This window comes from Protopterus annectens, chromosome 8.part0 (assembly GCF_019279795.1).
Source record: "Protopterus annectens isolate FY-2018-M chromosome 8.part0, PAN1.0, whole genome shotgun sequence".
In the NCBI taxonomy this organism is placed as follows: Eukaryota; Metazoa; Chordata; order Ceratodontiformes; family Protopteridae; genus Protopterus; species Protopterus annectens.
The window spans coordinates 1,206,799,510-1,206,823,678 of record NC_056741.1 but is presented as its reverse complement, the minus strand read 5'-3'; the positions used below and the strand labels follow the sequence as shown (position 1 = coordinate 1,206,823,678).

Here is a 24,169-nt window from a genome sequence, read left to right as displayed (position 1 = left end):
GTTTTTCCATGCCATGCTTAGATTCTTCCCTTTTTTACAGTTCCCCCATTATGACTTTATTTAGCAACAAATGATCCTTTGTTCCATATGACTTGCTTTTATTACCATTGAGTTTTCTTTTAAATGACTATAAACTCTGTCAGTATTAATTCCAGTATATAGCTTATATGTTGTCAGAAGGCAAGTTATTGGTCTATAATTTTTAGGATAGTTTCAAGGTTCTCTCTTCAGTAGGAGTATTGTTTTTCCTGTTGTCAACCAAGCTGGTGTCGGTTTGGGGTGTGCATATAAATAGTTCTTACTCATGGCTAAATCTTCATGTAAAGGTGTTAATACTTTTAGCCAGACGTTAGGTACTGCATCTGGGCCTGGGGTTTTCCAGTTAGGAGTTTTTCTTAACTTTGTTTCAATCTCTCTGGCTGATACTTCATCCCATTTCCTATCTTTTACATTGGAGCTTCCTATTCTTTCTTTTACTTTTCTATCCATTTAGCATCTTTGTTATGTTTCACAGGATTTTACAGATATTTCTCCAAAATGTATCTATTTCTTCTTTTTTTTGGTGTTGTTTCAGTTCCTTTTGCCTTGTTTCCCAATTCTCTATAAAACGTTTTTGGGTTATCAATAAATAGCTTATTTTGTACTTTTTTATATTATTATGCATGTCTTCAAAATTTTTCTGCCTGTGCTGATATTTTTGGTTTATTATTTGCGACAGTGCATGATAAATCCTGATCTGTTCTGATACTGTGGATTGCTTTTATCATGTCCATCTTTCTGAGTATTTTTGTTGATCTCTTCCTTCTTCAATACTCTTTTAAAAGTAACACTTCTTGTCTTAATTGTTTTATAGCTTTCTCTATTCAATACTTCCATGATGGCATTCAGTTTCTACCCTTCCTTCCTTTACCACCCTGTGTTTTTTGTGTAAAACTTTATCTGTTATCAATTTAGCTGCACAGTAATATATCCTATTTACTTCTGCTATATCACATGAATCTCTATGGGCAGTACTACTTTCTTTGTTCATTTGATTTATCAAACTTTTAACTTTCGGGGTTTTTTCTGCAGTTGATTTCTTTCATCGATCTTAATATGTCTGTCCACCTCTATTAAATCAAGCAACTCTTCTCTTAATCATTTTCTTCTAAACTGAAGGCGCATTCTTTGTTCTCCATTTCCTGTGGGCATTCTATTGAAAGCTCCAGAGCATCTTCCTGTGCTACATTCTCTTCAGTTTCTCCATGTGTCATCCATTGCTCCTTCATATAAGAACTCACTGGCCTATCACTCCACAACATTGACTGCATCAGAGTTGCTAGTTTTCTGTTCCTTCCCTTGCTGTGCAACTTCAACTGAGCATTTGCACTGGTTTCCTATTGAAGGCTATAAAGTATCTTCATATGGCAACTGATCAGACGTTTCCTGCTCCACTGGTTTCTTCTTAATTTGGGAATCCATTGCTGTATCCTGCTGTGATGATATCTGAGTTACATTTTCTACACTAAGTCCTTCACTTCGCAGTTAATCCATAACCTCAGTTTCTATTTTTTTAACTTCTCTCTTACTAATCCTCTTTTCAACTTTTCCTCTTGTTTTTTCTTATCTTTTTTGCATTGTAAAATGTTCTATGTCCGGATGCCTTTGCCTGTATTTCTCGTCAAATATCTTTGCTGTTGCTGTTTTTGTATTGATTAGTTTTACTTTCTCCTGTATTAATATTGCACCATACTAAATCTCTTTTTCTTTCCCGTGTCCATATTTCTCCTTCATATGTCTCCTGCTCTTCCTGTTTCTCCTTACTTTGGGGACTCAATTTCTATACTAAATCCTTCACTTTGCAAATATTCCACAACTTCAGCATCTATTTTTTTTTAACTTCGGCTTTACTAATCTTCTGTTCAACATTCCCTCATTAATTAAATAAATAGATAAAAAACGAGATAAAAACATTTAGGAATAAACACCAGTCCAATCCTATAAATCAAAAACTAAAGATCGATTACTATTATTTTTTATCTCATTTTTTATCTATTTATTTAATTAATTATTAATTGATTTATTATTGATATGTATTAATTACTATTATTCCCACCATCTGTCATATTCCTTTTGTAGTCATATTCTTTTTGTATTCATAGTCATTATTTGATATATCTATTTTACATTTTTATATTTTGTATATATTTATATATTTATAATTATATATGTATATGTTTATATTTATTAATAATACATGTTTTTTAATATTTTAACACACATACATCAGGTACTATGCAGCTTTAGATTTTTTTTATGATGTTTTTATGATGCATTGTATATGTCATACACATCTAGTAAATTATATAAGGAAGGTTAGAGTTAAATTTGAGAATTTATTATTAGGTAACTAATCAGGAATGCTTTGTCATTATTTAAGCGTACAATACACTTTAAGCTTTGATTCTGATGAAGTCTCCGGAGGGGAGATGAAAGCGCTAAATCCAGTTTTTTATGTTGTGTTTTGTTGTTTTTATTTTTGAATTAAACTTCACTTTCACAACTGTGGACTGACAACCTTCATTCCTCTGTACATTTTGAGTCATTTTGGAGCTAAAAAGGGACAGCCTTTATTGGGGCGAGCAGTGAAGTTTCAGAATGTTGGTGTTTTTTGTTGTTCTTGCCTTTAAAAAAAAAAAAAAAAAAAAAAAAAAAAAAAACACACCACAAACCGCAATGTTAGCAGAGCTCTATTTAATCCAAAAAATAAAAATCAGCAGACTAAGCGCTTTTGCCCTTCTACATTCTTGGGCATCATCAGAGTAAAAACATGTAAGATATTCGCATTTAAAAAGCAAAAGATCATCACATGACTTTCTTCTTCTTTCGGTTTTTCCCGGTTAGAGGTCGCTACAGCCGATCATCTGTTTCCATTTCTTCCTGTCCTCTGCATCTTGCTTTGTCACACCAACCACCTGCATGGCCTCTCTAACCACATCCATAAACCTGATCTTAGGCCTTCCTCTTTTCCTCTTACCTGGCAGCTTCATCCTTAGCATCCTTTTCACAATATACCCACCATGCCTCCTCAGCACATGTCCAAACTAATGCAATCTTGCCTCTCTGGCTTTGTCTCCCAACTGTCCAACCTGGGCTGACCCTCTAATATACTTATTCCTAATCCTGTCTACCCTCGTCACACCCAGTGCAAATCTTAACATATTTAACTCTGCCACATTCAGCTCTGACTCCTGCCTTTTTGTCAATGCCACTGTCTCCAACCCATATAACATAGCTGGTCTTACTACCCTTTTGTAGACCTTCCATTTCACTCTTACTGGTACTCGTCTATCACAAATCACTCCTGACACTCTTCTCCACCCTGCCTGTACTCTCTTCTTCACCTCTCTTCCACACTCGCCATTACTCTGAACTGTTGATCCCAAGTATTTAAACTCAAACACCTTTGCCAACTCTACTCCCTGCATCCTCATCATTCCTCTATCCTCCCTTTCGTTCACAGACATATATTCTGTCTTAGTCCGGCTGACCTTCATTCCTCTCCTCTCTAGAGCATATCTCCACCTCTCCAGGGTCTCCTCAACCCGTTCCCTACTCTCACTTCATCTGCAAACATCATTGTCCACGGGGACTCCTGTCTGATCTCGTCTGTCAACCTGTCCATCACCAGTGCAAATAACAAAGGGCTCAGAGCTGATCCTTGATGTAATCCCACCTCCACCTTAAACGCATCTATCACTCCCAATGCAGATCTCACCGCTGTCACACTACCCTTGTACATATCCTGTACCACTCTTACATACTTCTCTGCCACTCCCGACCTTATACAATACCACAACTCCTCTCTAGGCACCCTGTCATATGCTTTCTCGAAGTCCTCAAAGACACAATGCAACTCCTTCTGACCTTCTTTGTACTTCTCCATCAACACTCTCAGAGCAAACATCTCATCTGTAGTGCTCTTTCCTGGCATGAAACCATACTGCTGATCACTAATCATCACCTCCCTGCTTAACCTAGCTTCCACTACTCTTTTCCATAATTTCATGCTGTGACTGATCAGTTTTATCCCTCTGTAGTTACTACAGCTCTGCATATCACCCTTATTCTTAAAAATACCAAAACACTTTTTCTCCACTCCTCAGGCATCCTCTCACTTTCCAAGATTTCATTAAACAATCTGGTTAAAAATTCCACTGCCATTTCTCCTAAACACATCCAAGCTTCCACAGATATGTCATCTGGACCAACAGCCTTTCCATTCTTCATCCTCTTCATAGCTATCCTTATGTCCGCCTTGCTAATCCATTGCACTTCCTGATTCACTATCCCCACATCATCCAGCCTTCTCTCTCTCTCTCTCTCTCATTCTCTTCATTCATCAGCCCCTCAGAGTACTCTTTCCATCTGTTCAACACATTTTCTTTGCAAGTGAGTATGTTTCCCTCATTATCCTTTATCACCCTTACCTGCTGCAAATCTTTCCTAGCTCAGTCCCTCTATCTAGCCAATCGGTACAGGTCCTTTTCTCCCTCCTTAGTATCGAACCTTTCATACAACTCTCTATACGCCTTATCCTTAGCCTTTGCCACCTCTCTCTTTACCATGCACCTCATCTCCTTATACTCCTGTCTACTTTCTTCATCTCTCTGACAATCCCACTTCTTCTTCGCCAACCTCTTTCTCCATATACTCTCCTGTACTTCCTCATTCCACCACCGGGTCTCCTTGTCCTCCTTCCTCTGTCCAGATGTCACACCAAGCACCTTTCTAGCAGTCTCCCTTACTAGCTCTGCTGTAGTTACCCAGCTATTTAGTAACACTTCACTGCCACCCAGTGCCTGTCTTAACTCTTCCCTGAACTCCACCTCACAATCACCCTTTTTCAATTTCTGCCATTTGATCCTTGGTGCTGCCCTCACACTCCTCCTCCTCTTCTTGATCACCAATGTCATTCTACAGACCACCATTCTATGCTGCCTAACTACACTTTCCCTTGTTACCACTTTACAGTCTCCAATCTCCTTCAAACTGGCCCTCCTGCATAGGATATAATCCACCTGTGTGCATCTCCCTCCACTCTTGTATGTCACCCTATGCTCCTCCCTCTTGTTAAAATACATATTCATCACAGCCATGTCCATCCTTTTTGCAAAATCCACTACTACCTGACCTTCTGCATTCCTTTCCTTAACACCACACCTACCCATCACTTCCTCATCCCCTCTGTTCCCTTCACCAACATGCCCACTGAAATCTGTTCCATCACCACTCTCTCACCCTTGGGTACAGTCATCAACACTTCACCCAACTTACTCCAAAATTTTTCTCTCTCATCCATCGCACACCCAACTTGCGGAGCATATGCACTAACAACATTCATCATCACACCATCAATTTCTAACTTCATAAACATCACTCTATCCGACACTCTTTTCACCTCCAAAACACTATTGGCATACCGTTCCTTCAGGATAACCTCTACCCCATTTCTCCTCCCATCCACACCATGATAGTGATGAAATGATCATCACGACCAAATTAACAAATTACATATGCAAATATTTTAACCCTCCAATACATAAACCTACATACCAAATAAACAATTAAACAGCTTCTAACAATCCTATATAAAAGAACATAAAATGTTTTAAATAAATAATTTTATAGAGTAAAAATTGCTAGCCCTTTTGTTTTTTCATTGTTTTATAAGTTCTTTTCTTTGTTCTTCTTCTTCTATCTCCCTTTTCTGTACTTGTTCTTTTTCTTATATATCTATCTATATATATATATATATATATATATATATATATATATATATATATATATATATATACTCCTTTTCCTCCCCACCTTAAAAAGTTTCTTCTGTAAATTTTCTTGCTGTATATCTTCTATCTGTATCATGTTATTGGCTGTTATGTTTAATAGTTATACTTTTACTGTTTAGATACAGTATTCTCCTCTCTGTGGATTACCATTTTCTTCCCTATGGCTGATAAGATTCCAGGGTTTAAAAAATATACAGCCTACAGTCATAAGATTCTGCAGCAGGATCCCAATTCCCTATGTGTATACTGTCTGGGAGCAGTGTGTATCTGGATGTGAGTGTGAGGCTTGTGCCTTGTAAGGTACTAGGGCTTTACAAAGGCATAGGAGCAGGCTGATGCTGAAAGGTTTGATTCCTGCCCAGTCTGGAGCCACTTCACAACTGTCAGCTCTCCACAGTTCAATCCTTTGGTTTCTTCTGCAAAAAGAACAGGCAAACCTAAAACCATCAAAAAGAAAGAAAAAGAGAAGGACAGGCCCACAGAGAGAGAAAAGGATTATGATAAGACTTTTGAGAAGTCTACAAAATGGGTACTTGATCCATCAGTACTCGAGTCCAGCACTGAAAATTGCAAGACTATTGGATCCAGTCACTTGCCTGATCCATTCACCAATCCTGCCGCCTCATTTTTCACTACTGCTGATGAGTTCTTGACTCTATTCTCCATTTTTAGAGGAAAGGCATGGTTCGAGGCCACCTTTGGTGGCTTCCTTGTTAAGGTCCTACCATTCATTGAGAAGTCTTATTGAAGCAGACATCATAGGATCACAGGAAGTTACTAGGCTATTGGGCCTGAGGCCCTTACAAGCCTAGCCAAGAATTAAGCTCATATTCCAACAAGTCAGCACCCTATTACACTGTCCAGTTGGGGCACAGGTGGAATCCCAGGGGTGTATTTTCTGTTCCCCATCCAGTTATCCAGGTTGCGCCTAAAAAGGGGTCAATGAGGTACTCTGCTTGACGTGGACAGGCAGTCTATTCCACAAAAGAGGGAGTCTCTGAGACACAAATCTGTCCCAACAACAAGTCCTACTGATGTCACAGACCAGGTTGAGGTCACGCGTGTGGGTTACTTGAGTGGAGCTTAACTTGTGGATATACAGTAGTCCCATCAAGGCAGGGTCTGAGATTGCTTTGCATGCCAGACAGAGGTCACCTCTGAGGAGTCTGTAGGAGACTGAGTAGAGGGACAGGGTCTTTAGCCTGTGTAGGGTACATGTTCGAAGCCCTGGATTCTTCTGGTGAGGAACCTCTGTGGTCTCTCCGGCTGCTGCATGTGCTTTATGAGGTACAAGCCGAAAGGGGCATGGTACTCAATAATGGGTCTTATAAGGGAAGAATACAGGGATGTTATGACCACCTTGTTCCTGGATGAGGACTGTCTGCTCTGATGTGGGTGTTCTGGGAATGCTTGGACCCAGGGACATCAGATCCGAAAGCCAGACTAGAAAAGGAGATACCAGTGGAGAGGTAACTGAACTGGTACCCAGTGCACCCAATGGGGATGGCATGAGGAAAACACCTAGTTGGACAGGATCAACAAGATGATGCAGAGATTCCTCTGGGCACAGACCCAAGTAGGTGTTTTCCTCATGCCATCCCCAATGGGCGCACTGGCTAAGAGGTCAGTTACCCCCCCCCCAATGGTATCTCCTTTTCTCATGTGGCTTTCAGATCTGATGTCCATAGGTCCAATCATCCCCAGAACACCCATGTCATAGCAGACAGTCCTCTTGACTTTGACAGTATCCCTGAGTCTCTCAACTCTGATTATGTCAGATTGGGACAAGTCATGCAGCCAAAAGCCTTGGTGCAGGGACTATAGGGGTTGAATCATCTCCTAGCCTTTTGAATCTATCTCTTATCCTTGAAGCCTCAGCATTTGATAGCTCAGCTTGATTGCCAGCACAGAAGCCAGGGCACGTTAGGGTCAGAAATGTGCTTCCTACCTCATTTTTTTTTGACTGGAGGGGTGCTTCCTCAGCTTCAAGCATTGCCTCGGCTTTCGAGGTATTTGAAAAGGTTCTTAACAGGCCAAGACAAGAGGTTGAATACTGCTTCGGATTCCGCACATCCAGATTGTCGGGGGCAGTCAGCCTCATTCAGACTTTAAGACTATGTTATTTCCTTTGTTTCCCCTCCTCAGATGCAAAGAAGGATTTTCAGCATGCCACCCAGTCAAATGGAATCCACGATAGCAGACGTTTCAAACCTGTTGGAAAAAAAGAGTCATCCATCTTGTTCCCCTCAGACCAGTTAGGATCCAGAGTCTATTCAAAGTTCTTTTTAGATCAAAAAAAATATGGAAGCTTAGGCCATTTTTGGACCTAAGCCACCTCATTCAATCTGTAAAGCAGACAAAGTTCTGGATGGTTACTGTGCAATCCACCCTACCTCTGCTGAGGAAAGATAACTGGATGTGCTCTACAGACCACAAGTATGCCTATTATCACTTCAACATAACGAGGCATTCCAAAAGATTCCTCCATTTCTGCCTGTGAGGCATCTTTTTCAGGTCAAGGCACTGCCCTTTGGGTCTCATCACAGTCCCCTGGGTGTACACAAAAATCATGGCAGTGGTGGCAGCATATTTTAGCTGCTGGGGTACCGGATGTTTCCTGACACACAATCTTCAATGAAGGTACACCCATTCACGCATGTCTCCACACAGAAAACGCTCTAGCTGAGAATCGAACCGGACAGCGTCTTACTGTGAGGCGACAACGCTACCGCAGCACCACCACCGCAAAACTGTAAGAAAGTTTATCTCAGCAAGTGGAAAAGGTTTTCTATTTTGGCATCTTCCAAAGGGACAGACACCTTTTCAGTGCTTCTTCCTTAAATACTAGACTTTTTGTCAGATCTTTTTCAAAAGGGCTCCAGTCTCTCTATAATTAAAGTTCAATTAGCAGCTATTTTCAGTTTTTACTTTTGACACAATAAAACTTCTATAGGTTCACTAAAGAATTCAAAGGCCTTTCTAAAAGGAACCTTCTTACTTAGACATCTTATAAGAGGTCTGACTGGGACATAACTACCATGCTACAGGCCTTACGTCAGGCTCCTTTTGAACCAGCAGCTACAGTGGATCTCCGTTCCTTGAAAACCATTTTTCTGTTGGCAATTACTTCCATAAAATGATCTCTGAATTGCAACCACTATCATGTAAACCTCCTTATATGAGCTTCCATAAGGACAGAGTATCTTTGAGAACAAATTCCACTATCCTCCCAAAGGTGGCATCTGAAAAGAACCTTAACCAGACTATCAATTTACCAGTATTCTTTTCAAAATTCTCTAATAAAGGAGAGTATACTTCACATTTACTAGATGTTCACAGACAACTCAAATTTTACCTGCACAGGACTAAAGATATTAGGAAATCTGACCAGTTGTTTGTTGCTTTTTCCAAAGCCAAATTGGGCCAATGTGTATCTAAGGTCATGTTATCTAGGTGGCCTTCTAATCATGTAGCCTTTGTTTATGACAACTTGGGACTATCCTTACACAAGAAACCAAAAGCACGTTCAGCAAAGGCTATAGCTACCTCTGTTGCCTTTATGTTCCAATTGATGAAATTTCTGCTGCAGCAACTTAGTCTACTGCCCACGTATTTGTGTCCTACTACAAGTTGGATGTACAGAGTAGATCCAGTACATCCTTTGACTCCATCATTCTCAGGAATATCCTTCCCCGATGCCTCCCAGGTGTTTTGTACCTTGGGAATTTGCTCTAAAGGTTGAATTTGATGAAAAAGACAACATCAGATATGAAACGTATGTACTTACCATAATGACAGATCCATGTTGTCTGTTTTTTGTCTGATTCAACATCCCTTCCTCTGTCACCCTTACAAAATGTTTACCTGCTGCTCCTTTTTTGAATGGATGGATCTCAGCAGGGACCTTTTTTGTTGTTTAAACAAGAAACATCTTTATTAAATTATTACTTATGACACAGACAAATATACATTTTAATAAATGAAAACAAACCATAATGGCATAGTTTTAGTTGCAAACATTATACATCACTTATAATCTATCCATTCACTGTCAAACATTACATAGCTCATTCAAACACTGCCTTCTTTTAAACCTCATTCCTTGCCTGCATATATTGTTCTGACATTTTCCATTTCTTTCTATGTAATTTGCTCCTACCCTTTTCTAAAGAAACCATTTCCAGATGTTTTTTTCTGTGATACTGCATTCACTACTTCTAGTACAGTTGGTTTAGACTTGGATTTCCATTTCCTAGTAACTGCTTTTTTGGCAGCCACCATAATTAGACTCAGCAAGACTTTACCATGTCTAGGCAGTTCTGATTCTGTATTATAGCTCAAATAAATAATTTCCTTAGTCATACCAACTTACTCAACCAGTACTCCTGATACAGTAGTCTGACCTCACCAGGGACCTTGTCTTCTACAGCCTCAGCTGGCTAGCCTGTTTTATGAACTTTCTTTGCCCTTGTTAAGGGTTGCCATCTTTTAATATGACAGTGAAATAATGTTCTAGTTATGAGCAGGCAAACTCGATCTGAGCTAATTTGGGTTATAGCAGGAATTACGGGCAGGGGAAGAGTCAAAGCTCTAGATCCATAACTTCCAAAAAGGAGCTGAGGTCAGATCTGATAACCCAAATGTTGAACAAGATGAAAACAAGACAATGGTAAGTATATAACTTTTGTTTATTTTACACCAACTCAAGAGAAATACCTATATACTGAGATTAAATGTTCTTCTATGTATAAGACTTAGCATACTCTTCAGTTTGTTCTAGTACTGAAGTAAATCTGTACATTCCCAAAATGCTCCCAGGAACTTCTTTCTGAACCAAAAGGTTTCTCATCCAGGAAAAAAAGAGGTCATTGCTCCCCTCTACTCATCACTCATTAGACCCATTATAGAGTACAACACTCCTTTTGGTATGTACCTCACAAGACATCTACAACAAATGGGAAGGCCACAGAAATACCTCACAAAGAGGATAACCAGCCTCAAACAGATGCTCTACACAGACTGTCTCAAAAAACTCCAGCTTTACTCTGTCGCATATCGCCTACTCAGAGGCAATCTCTGCCTAACATACAAAGATATGTCAAACCCAGAGCTGTTGGACATGCTCCACTTAAAGAAATCCCAATCCCTTCGAGCTACACGCTCTAGGGACCTAAACATTGTCACCACAATAAACAGAACATGCTGGAGGGATAGATTCCTGTCCCAGAGACTTCCCATACTCTGGAACAAATTACCTATCTATATCAAACAAAGCTCCTCAATAGCACTCTTCAAGAAAAATCTTGATGATTGGATGGGAGATAGGAAATTCACCCTGGTGATCACTTCTGTGGCTCTGCTTGACAGGGGCACAGGAAAATAATTTTCTTGGGTGGCAAAAGCCAGGGTACCGTTTGGTTAGGCTTATATAGACCCTAGGGCCAATAGCCTAGTACCTACCTATGAACCTATAACATCTCCAATATACGTCTCTTGTCTGTGGGAATATTTTTCAAGTCTCATAAGAGTACACAAACATTTCCATGCAAAACGTCTAATTGTCTTGATTTAGATGCATATCTAGGGAAAATACATATTTCCCTTTACTGATCATCAGTAACATTTCTGTTTAATAGTTTGCTCCATGCTATTTTTAATTTCATACTATATTGTCTTCTCAAATCTAAGTACTGCCTTATATACTTTACTTCTTACTCTTTTATGATCTCATAGTTCTGTTCTGGCCTGAAATATCTATTGCATGGGGTTTAACAAATTTACTATCCAGCCTCTGCATATCTTTCTTCAGCATAACATTAAACCTAAAATTTGTAAATAGCACTGGGAAATTATATGCCTACGTCTAATTCATCTCATAAGACTAAATATCTCAGACAGCTCACCATCACACTTCACCCGAGCTTGAGCTCCTCTGTAAATATTAAATATCAATGCTGTCCATGTTTGTAGAAAGCCAGTTGCCTCAAAATATATCTTCATAAAATGCCAAATCACACTATCGAATGCTTGTTTTGGCTCCAAACCTACTAACAGTATATTCCTATTGTCCTTTTAAATCGTAGGGGTTATGTTGATGTTATCAGATGCTTTTTACCTTCTATAAACCCACACTGACCTAGGTCTATTGCTCATGGCAATATCTTTGCAATTCATTTTGCCAAAATCATTGTAAATACTTTGTAGACATGATTCAGAATCAGAATAGGCCTATATGGCCCCGGATCAGGAGGATTTTTCTACTCTGCTGGTATAACTGATACAAGTGTTTTTGTCCAAGTCAAATATTATTAAAAAATATCAGCCAGATTTATTATCTCTTGCTCCTTTCTATTCCAACTTCTATTGGAATTCCATCATTTCAAAGAGGTTCCAGGTATTCTGGTTTCTTGCTGCTTATTTATTTCTAATTTCCTTTATTTTTGATGTTATTGTCCCTCTTTCTACTTCTGCTTACATTTATTGTGTGTTACTCCCAAGCTCTTCATCTTGTCTGCACAGTACACTATAACAATTTACGTTACATCTATAACTTTTCCAGGGTCCCCTTCTACCCTACTATTCTCATTTATTCCTGATTTTATTTAGAATCCTTCCAGTCTTTTGGTGCTCCAACAATTGAGCCACTGATTTGATAGCTTTATGGTTACTGTCATAAAATACTTATCGTAAAGCCATTACTCTGTTTCCATTCTTCTTTTCTTACTTATTTTGCATGGACAATCTAGCTTCTTTTAATTGTTGTTCAACATGGTATGTCCCTTCCTTTTTAGGCCCTCTAAATATCTACTGGGACTATTATTCCATACTTTATTTGCTTTCATTGTAACCACATTTTTTAATCTTCAATTTACAATTATCCTAGTCATTTGCAAGCTCTTTACTACTTAGATTCAAATATAATAACATTTCACTTAAAATTCAATCTACTCAATCATCAATTTTTGGAAGAAAATTGGAAAATGAGAGTGGTTGTCTTATTAGTCTTTTACTTGCGTATACAACTTATTCTGTATAAGATGCATGGTCTAACACTATCAAACATATATGTTTTCATAGTTTGCACTATGTTACGGCATTCTTTTGATATATAACGTCTATCTAATCTTACCCAATAACCATATTTCCCAGAAAATGGGTATAATCCAGTTCCTTCTGTTTTATTTTCATTGCATACATGAGCCCAAAATATATGCATAAGTTTCTGTAAATATTTGTCCTAAACTGGTATGCTATGACATCTTCCTTATTTCCAGTAGTGTTCCAGTTTCCAACCACTGCAATACATCCTTGAAGAAACACTATGCGTTTATACATAACATTCTTTATATCTTGTCTCAGTTCAGTGGGTGAAATAATACCTTGTCCTGTTTTTTGTTTTTTTTTTTCTTGTACGACAACCCATTAATGTTCCAGACTAATAAGTCAAATTGTGACATAACAAAGCTTGCCTTTTGTTCTACTTACATATATTCTTTGTCTTCCTATTGCAAACTGGTCCTTCATAGTCTGTTTCTATCATTTTAAAATGAATTCAAGCTCTTATTTTTCATATGAACATTACATAATTCCTTCCCTAACCAAAATATAAACTATATACTTAACTATAAACATAGTTTTCTCAAGGCAATAGAGGCAACGCTAAGTAGAAACAGTAATGAAAACTTCTACCCTTTTCTAATCATACTGAAACACTGATTTACTACACTTCATGCTAGAAATCACTAATCTAGTAGTTTCACTTGACTGCGGCTAGCAAATTAAAAATGTTATTTCTGAAGATACCTCTCATTTCTTGTTCTGATAAACAGCCAAACAGTGTGCTAACTATCTTTGTTCAACTTGTTATTCATTCCTGCAAACAGCACACATTTTTAACATTTCCCCCTTAACTTTATTAGACATCTCACATACTATAGCAATTTTCAAAAGTTCAAACTTGTTAACCATTTAGACAAAGTGGCTCCATTCTCATGTAATCAATCATAGCTTGCCAATAAGTAAGGTTTATTGCCCTAAGTCCTGCCTCAGATTATAACCGAAATACAAACTGCATTCTAAAAGCAATAGAAATAAAACAGCTGTTTCTAAAAGCTGAAAACCTTATAGTCTCCTGCTTGATAACAAATTAAACTTTAACCAAACAGCATGCAAAATCAAATAATTATTTTCTCACTTCTACTTATTGATTTATATGGTTTGAAAAATATATTTCAGTGTACAGCTTGCATTTTAGTTATACTAAACATCATTACCCACAAACATATTCCCATGTATCTCTCACCAAATAATTCTTGTAGGTATGAGAAAAAGTAGCTGCAGTTTAAGCTCTACAGTTTATACAGTAGGTAGGACAAAATAGTATTTGGGGGTCAAATAGTCTATTTTTCTACGAAAGTTTTCTCCAATAAATAACTTCCAAATTGATATAATTTTATTCTTGAAACGAAAGTCTGGAATTCTTAACATTTGACCAGCAATTGGTAAGTCCTAAGGTAAAAAGTCGTTAGTATGTTTCTACAATAATTTAATCATCATCAAGAAACTTTCAAGCAACATTCTTAAGGACATTAAAGTCATGTAGTACTTACCTCTTCTATGATCCCCTGTTCAAATACCTCTTTAAGGATAACAATATCCCCTGATGACAGTTTGTTGGTAAAGGATACCATCAAAGAAGCCAGAACTACAAACAGAAAAAAATGAAAAACAGAAAATGACATTCAGATGAAGATGGTAAATTTGTAAATGGTCTCTGGTTAAAAAAAAAAAAACAATAGATGCACAGTGGTTTTAGTACACCTTTATCCTTTCTATACTACATGAATACACTTATATCTAAATAAAAAAAATTGTTCATTGGTAAACTCAAAAATTACCCCCCTAAAAAAAAATACTGGGATGAAAAAGGCAACCATGAAACGAAGAAAAGGAAGCAGTAAGCATGGGTAAAAAGCAAGTGTACAGAGCTACCTGTGTATGTTGTGTTATTTTTCCGGACTGCTTTACTGTTGTACTCTCCAGGTGATGTATAAAATAGCCATGTGAGCAATTGGGATAACATTCAATGTAACAAGAAAAAGCCACACCATGTTCTACATCTATTTCTCAATATTTTGCTGTTAACAAGAATCAGAGAACAGGACCTGCCTGCAGAATAAGTAAATTCTTTTTTTTTTTTTTCAAAATGTTTTTTTTTTTTCATTTTATAACACAATAACTTAACTGTATAGTAACAAGAAAAAAATCAAATAAACTATTACAATGTCCATAACAACTAAAAAGCAATATACATAGGATAACACTTAGTATTTCTCTAACAGATTAGACAATTTTGTCCAAGCAATTAAATGATGGGTTGTATTGTTAGTCCTTGCTCTTATAGTAGCAATCTCATTCTTACAAATGTATTTCAAAAGATGAATAAATTCTTCAGGAACATATTTTCCCTTGCAGAACCTTTACCAGCATACTTTGTAACTCGTGCCTGGATCTTGCATGAAGAGATTTACATGGGATATCAGCAGCAGTTTCCTTTCTTGCATGCACTACAACTGGCTTTACTTAACAGCTATTTTGCTTTGACTTTACATCTGGTGATGACCTTCGTTTGGCAGATTGTTAAAAGTATCATGTAAACTGCAGTAGGCCAAAACATAGCCAGGGGCATTTGGTTGTTTTAAGCTAGTTAAGCTCATTAATTAAGATGAGGTCCCCAAATACTTCAACCGTCTTCATAACCAGTGCTGCAAAAGTACCCAAAGCTAAACATCTCTTAGCATCTGTACTTATTGACAACACTCTCTTGTTAGTGAAAGGACTTAAAAATTATATTGTATAGATAGTGAAAAAAAATCGTTAAAATATATGCCAAGTTAAAAAAAAGTATGAAAAGTATGTGTGTGTGTGTGTGTGTTTATATATCCCATCTGTTAGTTAATATGTATGTCAAAGTCTCTTCTATGGAAATTGTATGTCAAAAGGCTGTCCTTAAAACTATGTTTTATAAAAAAAATTGCTCTCTTGGAGCTTTTCTCCCCGGGCCTCCACTGAAAATGGACTTGTAATCCAGTTGGACTCTCCCAGTCAACAAATGTAAAATAAATGTTGTTATTGTTGTCTTTCAGCTTTTCCCGGTTAGGGGTCGCCACAGCGGAACTCCGGTCCGCTAATGATTGGCAGTAGATTGTGACGAATGCCGAGGTGCCAGCTCGATGTTCAACCTTCAACGAAGGCATGCCCATTTACGCATGTCTTTCGATCGCCCACCCAACCGCGGGGAGGACATGCAGACTCCACACAGAAGGCACTCCCCGCACTCCAGCCGAGAATTGAATGGGAGAACCTCTTTCTGTGAGGCAACAACGCTTCCGCTGCACCACCGCGAAATATAAATTAAATTAAAAAAAATATATATATATATATATATATATATATATATATATATATATATATATATATATATTATCTATATAGGATCACTACGGAATACTGAAATTCCACAATCTGAAATTCTGAATCCCGAGGACTAGAATCTCAAGATTGCGGAATCTCAAACATAGTGAATGGGGATTGCAGTACAGTGTGGAATGGGAACTTTGCCATTCGTTCCACTGTAATGCGATCTCGGAGTTGGTATATTTAAGTTGCAGAGGGTGCAGGGAGGCATGCCCCCCCCTGCATACACATTAGAATAGTTTGTTGTATGTTTTAGTTTTTTTTTTTTTTTTTTTTTAAGTTTCGAGATTCCACAATCTCGAGATTCTGGTCCTTGGGATTAAGAGTCTTGGGATTGTTGAATTTTGGTATTCCGTAGTGATCCCATATATATATATATATATATATATATATATATATATATATATATATATATATATATATATACACACACATACACACATATGTGTATACACACACACATGCATATACAGATATATATGCTAAGTTGTTTGCAATGGGGAGGAAAGAATAAGTTAATTAAAAGCAGAAGATAACAGAAAATACTCATCTTCTCTTAAAATGGTTTGTTTAGTACTCACAACGCGGTTAACATAAATAAATAAAAAATATTGCTAAAATCTACGCAGATAATTCTTACTGGATAACTGTATGCCTTAGGACTTGTTTTAGAACCACAAAGCCTGTTTCAAGGAAGTGTCTCTTCTTAACAAAGACAAGCCATGAAATGTTTCATCCTTGCTTTTACAAAATTACCATCAGTGTAACGTGATGTGCACAAAAATATACAATGAAAAGCAAATCTAAGGATTAGAAGGGGAACACCTCTCTGCATAGACTACTACTATCTAACCATCCTGTGTTCATATATATGGCTCAGGTACGAGTTCTATGCAGGTGTATGCCTGTTAACAAAGACACCTACGTTGCAGTTAAATGCTTCCTCAATATGTACACTTTACAAGTTGAAACAAGCAATGTATTTTAGTGTGGCAATTTCTCAAAAACTTACACTGTTCTTAAGTTGACTACACAGAACAAAGAAGGAAGGCTTCTCAAGGGATCATTGTGAACATCAACCATACTTTTAAGGTGTGCTGACCATAACTTTGTGAGCCAGAGAATAAGTACAGAAATGTTAAACAATGTGGTGACTCTGGTACCTCAACAGTGCTTTCTCCATCAGCGACCAAGCTTTTAAGAAAACCGTTCCAAGTTTTTTGCTTTTTCATATATGGAAAACTGAACCATCAGTAAAAGTAACTGCAACAAGTACATGTGTCTTTTTACCGTACTGAAACAGTGACACCCAACCAATATATATCACCCACCAGACCTGACTGCACTAACAAATACCTATAATATGGCCCGACAGATATTTATGTATGCTATGCACAACAGTCTGGAAATGAATACCAATAGGCATACCCTGAGCATTTTTCAGCCCTGAGTCAGGAGAACATGAAATTGAAGCATAAGCCTTAACATTTTATTTATTTATTTATTTATTTTACATTGTTGACCGGGCTAGTCCAACTGGATATATGTCCATTTTCAGTGCAGGCCCAGGGAGAAAAACTCCACAGACAGAGTAATATTTACAAAATCACAGGTACAATACAAAGTTTTGTCAATCATTACATTTCATTTCATATAATATATTAATCAGGAAAGAAATAAAAAATAATCATAGTACATACCAGCTATGGATATTCATACAAAGTATGTTCAATTACACTGTTAAACTCTAAATTCACACACATAATATTGTTAGTAGATAAGTAAACAAGCTTAAACAGGTAGGAAGATTAGTGTCAAGGGGTAAGGTAGGAAGTTAGTCTGGGTTAGCGCAGGAGCATAACCAACGTGATTTAAGGGAAGGTTTCAGTTTGCTTTTAAATAGGGTAACTTAGGATAGGGAGGTTAGGTGATTAGGGAGGGTGTTCCAGGTTTTACCCACTGTATTGGAGAACAATGAGTCATCAGCTGCATTGTTGGTCTTAGCTATTTGTACTAATAGTTTGTTTGATGAGCGTAGGGTCTTGAGATTGTTATAGGGAGTGATAAGGTTAATAAGTATAAGTGCATTTGCTGGTTGATACAAGATCTTATGGGCAACTATTAGTTGGTTCAAAAGTATTAGATTTGACAACGCTAACCAATCTAGTTGCTTAAGATTGTTACAATGATGGGTTCTATAGGTTGACCCAGTTGCAAATCTGCCAATATTGTTGTAGGAAATAACCAGTTTGTTCAGATTGCTTTTACCTAGTTTAGTGTAGATAGGGGAGGCGTATAATAGGGTTGAGATTAAGTGGGTACGGGCGATAGTGGTCCTGGCTAGGGGAGTCAGAAAGGGTTTGATCCTGCAGCAGGAACCTAATTTTTTGTTTACTGTTTTTATAGTGTTGTTGATGCGAGGCTCAAAGGTGAAGTTATTATCAATTAGTACCCCAAGTAGTTTTGTGGTAGGATCAGGAGATATGATAGTTCCATTGCTAGATGTAACAGTAAAGTTTAGTGGGGTGGCCCTACGAGTGGGAGTGAATAGTAGCATTTTTGTTTTTTTATGGTTCAGGATGAGGCATCGGTGTAGAAGCCAATTTTCTACTGTGCTAAAGACGTTTTGGGTTAGGGACTGAAGTTTGGATGGAGAAGTGGCTGAGCATATTAGTGTTGAGTCGTCTGCATATTGGATACAGGTAGCTTGTGGTATTACAGAAAATAGGTAATTTGTAAAGATAGAGAAGAGGACAGGACCCAGTATGGAGTCTTGTGGGACACCAACAGGGAGGTAGGAAGACAGGTTATTTTCCCATAGTACAGCCTATTTCCTGTTATTTTAAGTAGGATTGGAACCGCTGTATAGCAAGTGCATCCAATGACAAGTTTTTGAGTATGTTTATGAGGAGGTGGTGCTTCTGCTTCTGCTGAGCGTATTATTGAATTTAATGTTGTCAAGTTTTCATTCATTCTTCAACAAGTGGGTTGGGATCCAACCCTCAGATCCGAGTCAGCCACTTTTTACAGCTCGTGGATATTGGAAACTCTATCTCCTCCCTTACCCACAATGCTCTAGTCCCTTAGCATACCACAGATCTCGTTTGCTGCCTTTGTGTACTGACGTGGTCGCTGTTAGCTCTTGAGCTTTAGTGTGGTATTTGTGACTGAAATAAGACTTATATAGTTTCTTACTTTATCTAGATCTTTTACATATTCCTCCCTTATCCTAAATTCTGTCTGACTTGTACCCTTGTAGGAATGTCTTTAATTACCATTGTTGGTAGCCCCCTTTTCACTTTGCTCCTTTCCTTTCTTTCTTTGTTTAAGAAAAAATCTACCTTGTATTTCTATTTTTACTGTATTTAAATTTTCTGCTTCAACATGGGTACAAAATACCTCTGACGCACATAATTTATGTGTGTATTGCTTAGGCCCAGCTCATTTAAAAGAATCATACAATATTTGTAAGGTCTTTAATCCATGGGCCTCAGTGGATTGCAAAAATAAACGGATCCTAAAAGGTTTATTGCTAACTTCTTTCTTTGAGACTTTATCTGGGACTCAAACCTCCAAAAAGTTAGACAAGAAGGAATCCAGAAAGCGTACATCAGACCCTTCCAGATCCTCAGTTCATAGCTCTCCTTCTCACAAGGTATCTTAACAGTCCAAAGACTAAATCATCTGATCTGACAGCATCTGATAACAGATCCTCATCACTGGATCCAACACACTCAGAGCTGAAGAAGCTCCCTAGGACCCATTGTGCATCTTCTCTAGACCCTCTTCCTTCCCATCTACCATCACCCTTTTTAGAGACAGACACCATCATTCTAGGACCCCTCCAGTGGCCTCTTCTTCTTGGTCTTCTAGGAGTCTCACAGAGGAAGTTTCTCTTGGCACAAATTCAGATGGGAGTTCTCCTGGCTCCTACCTTATCTGGTCCAGAGACCTTCACTAGTACTTCTCCACCTCTTTTGGCTCCTTCTCTGATCTGACCTTTGGCTTTGGAGCTCCTGGATCTGAGACTCCCAGAACCACCTATGTCGGATCTGAAGATTGCTGTATCTTCTGCTCTGATACCTTCTCTGAGCAAGTCAGAGCCGGATGACTCTTGGAGCCGTAACGCCATTGCTGGGTCCAAGGTGTTGGAGTTGACTCTGAAGTTCCCTGCTTAAACCCCAACTAATCACTACCCGCTGTTCCTGCAAACTCTCCCTAACCATTTCAATTATATACTCTAATAAGTGTTTGAATTCTTTATGGGACTTAGCCCATAACTGCGTGTATTATTGTCTGAAACTGAAGCCGCATGATTTTGATGCTGTCTACTATGTTTTATCTAAGTTTGTAACTCTACTGAAAACTGCATATTATACTTATCTCTAAATGTTTCTATTGTTCCTAATGTATTTTTACACTGCTTTCTGCGGCTTTTCTCCCCGGGCTTCTGCTGAAAATGGACATAGATCCAGTCAGACTTTCCCTTTAAACACATGTAAAATAAATAAATAAAATAAATAAGTTGTCAGAGCCATCTCTGCCCCTCAGAGCCTTGACTTTGGACAGCTTAGCTTGACCTCTGCCTTAGGTAGGCTGTGTTTGGGTCAGAGAGAGACGATGGTCTGGCAGCATGTATTCTCAGCTTCAGGACTCTTCTTCAGAATCCGGACTTAAAGAACTTTCCAAATCTCTCTCTGGGACCATCAATTCTCAGGCAGAGAGTTCTACGGCCTCACAGTTGGCTACCCTACAATCTATCCCAAATTCGTCCATGAGGATCATTATATATGCAGCTGAAGGCACTTCAAGGGTGGCAGGTTCTGGCATTTCCATTAGGTGACATGCCTTGATGTGCCAGTGTGATTTCATGGAGCTCTTCAAGACCTCCTTCTCCCTGAGGCATTCTGCCCTTGAGGTACTGGAGAGAGTTTCTCTACCTCTACAGGAAGGATTAGTCCTCCCCCTTGGATCCATCTTCCCAAACTGATATGTCTTTGTCCTTTGAGCCTCAACACTCTACTCCACAGGGACTGCAAACTCAAAGTTCCAGACTACCCAGCAGGGTATACTGATAACTTCCTAGGAAGAGAAAGTGCAAGAGGCACTTATACTCTTCTCAAGAATCGGTCATAGAAGATACCGATTTTGATCAGAATCTCGATGTGGGTGTGGAAGAAACCGGATAAAGCTTAGCCGATCCCCAAGAGACCAGATGGGATCCTGTCACCACTGTAAGAAACAGAATTCTGGAGCAAAGCAGTACCAGTAGATGTCACAGTTGTAGTGGCAACCACAAAGAAGGAACTTGCGGAACAGAGTTCATCTGTCCATCCCCATAACAGACAGTCCAGGGCTTTGGACAGATTTGGGAAGCATATATATGCTTCAGCTACTTTTGTACTCAGGTCTCTGAATTATTTGGCACACTCCACCAGACTTCAGAGGGACTTGATTAAAGAACTTTCCAAATCTTTCTCTGGGACCATTACTTCTCAGGCAGAGAGTTCTGTTGCCTCAAGGTTGGCTACCCTACAATTTATCTTAAATTCGTCCATGAGGCTCATTTCATATGCAGATGAAGACAGTTCAAGGGCGGTGGGTTCGGGCATTTCCATTATGAGACATGCCTTGATGCGCCAGTGTGATTTTGTGGAGCCCTTCAAGTCTTCCTTCATCAATGCTCCCTTTGACAGAAGTTTGTTGTTTGGCCCGAAGGTGTGAGCAGGATGGTAAGACATTGTCTGCAGTGGACGTATGTTTTTTGACTCCTCAAAGAACCTTCTCTAGGAATCAATGAGGTGGTCAAAAATATGGTTCAGAAAATCCCAGGGTCCTGTCCATGATCCATGTGGAGATAGATTTGAGTGAACTCTAACAGAAGATGCTGCCCATGTGATAGAGGAGGTCTGAAAAATTAAAGATCTAGGGATTCTTTCTCCGACACATCCTACCAATGCTCAAGAAAAACTTACTCAATATTCATTTTACTGCGCAAAAAACAGGGGACTGGAGACCAGTTTTGGATCTCAGCATTCTGAACAAATTAGTTCAGTACAAGCGCCAGATGGTCATGATTTAGTCCAGTTTGCCTTTCCTGCTCACAGGCCACTGTATGTGCTCAATAGATCCTCAAGATGTGTATTATCACATAAAAATGAACAGATGATCCAGAAGATACCTACGCTTCTGCCTGGGAGCCAGTCGGTATTAATTCATAGGTCTGCCCTTTGGCCTCACCACAGCCCCCATGGTGTTCACCAAATGCATGGCAGTAGCAGCAGCTAACTTAAGACTACAGGGATTTTACCCGTTTCTGTACTTGGATGACTGGCTCACAGCCACTCGACCAGAAACCTCCTGATAAAAGCATGAGATTATGTACTCCAGCTTTTCTCTCATCTAGAAATAATCATCAATCACAATAAATCTTAGATAGAACCATCTCCGATATTAGAGTTCATAGGGGCCTTGTTCAATAAGGTATTAGTGGCAGTCTGCCTTCCCTTACCAAGTGTACAAACAATTTGATTTCAAGTCAAAAAGATAATTCAAAATTCTTCTCTATCAGCTCGATTGATTTTACAAGCCCTGGGGTCAATGACTACTGCGATAGTTTTGGTTCCATTAGCAAGATACCATATGAGAAATCTTCAATGGACCCCAGCAATTCAGTGGTCTATTCTGCACCAGTCTGTGTTCACACAGACCATAATAACTCAGGTATGCAAAAAGTATCTCTTGTGGTGAATTTGTTCAGATCAAATATTACAAGGTAATCTCTTCATTCCTCTTCAGCCCAAAGCCATAGTGACCATGAACGCTTCCCAAATTAACTGTGGGACTACTTCTTGAGAAAGACAGTCCAAGACACCTGGTCTCCAAAGAGGCCAATACGTATATCAATGTCCTGAAAATGACAGCAGTACTCCTAGCATTGCAGGGCTTTCAAGACGCTCTCCCTTCTGGAAATATTCCAATTCAGACAGACAATATGTCAGTGGTATGATACATCAACAAAGTAGGAGGAACCACATCTTACCCATTGTATTGAGGAGCCCTGAGTGTGTGGCAATGGGCGATCACATCCAATTGATTTCTGACAGCAACATACATTCTGGGTAAATCCAAGGTGATAGCAGACAAATGAGCAGCTCCATTTTATTGCCTCACAAGTGATCTCTCAACACGAAAACTGCGGTAGAGATATTCCACCAATGGGAACAACCTTGCTGCAACCTCTTTGCATTTTCTCTCAACAAGTACAAGTAGGTCCTTTGTTCTGATCCCCCCACTGGGGGAATCACCTTCTTTCAAAAAAGTAACACTGAAAATAAAACATGTTCATTAAGTCCTGGTTTAAACGGAGTCCCTAAATTAACAATCCATAATTTCCCTTTTTGATCCAAACTTTGTTTACCAAAATCAGACAAATTTTCACCCAACACTTTATCAATACCCACAAATATAAAATGGGCACCTTGGTGCTCCAGGCTATGTTTGTACAAAGCACTTCTAACTCGTCTGCAATTCATATCACTGACATGAAGGGTAATTCTATGCTGAAAGGGCCTTGTTCAATTTTCAATGTTGTTTTTTTCATTATAGGGTGTTCTGTTGGTTTAAATTTGAATTCAGATGTTCTTTCTTGTTCACTTTGCATTTAAACACCATCATTGTGTTCCCTGTTATGCACTGATGACGTCAAAGAGGTTAAACTGGTCTGTTGTTTTGTTTCTCTCTCTTCAGTAGCACTATATGGTTTGTTGATGCCTGCTGGTCTAAAATGTAACCATTTGGTATAAGGATGGCATTCTACTGTATTTTGTGGACTGGTGAGATTAAAACTGGGAAGTTTCTGG

General features: G+C 38.6%; 1 protein-coding gene across 2 annotated transcripts in view; it reads right to left on the bottom strand.

The window, feature by feature from the left end:
- Positions 1–24,169, bottom strand: part of LOC122809310 (guanylate-binding protein 1-like) — a 668,410-nt gene that overhangs the window by 381,021 nt on the left and 263,220 nt on the right. For both annotated transcript variants that reach the window (XM_044080706.1, XM_044080705.1), the window contains one exon: positions 14,441–14,535. In XM_044080706.1, the coding sequence (XP_043936641.1) occupies positions 14,441–14,535 (95 nt within the window). The remainder of the gene's footprint in view (positions 1–14,440; positions 14,536–24,169) is intronic.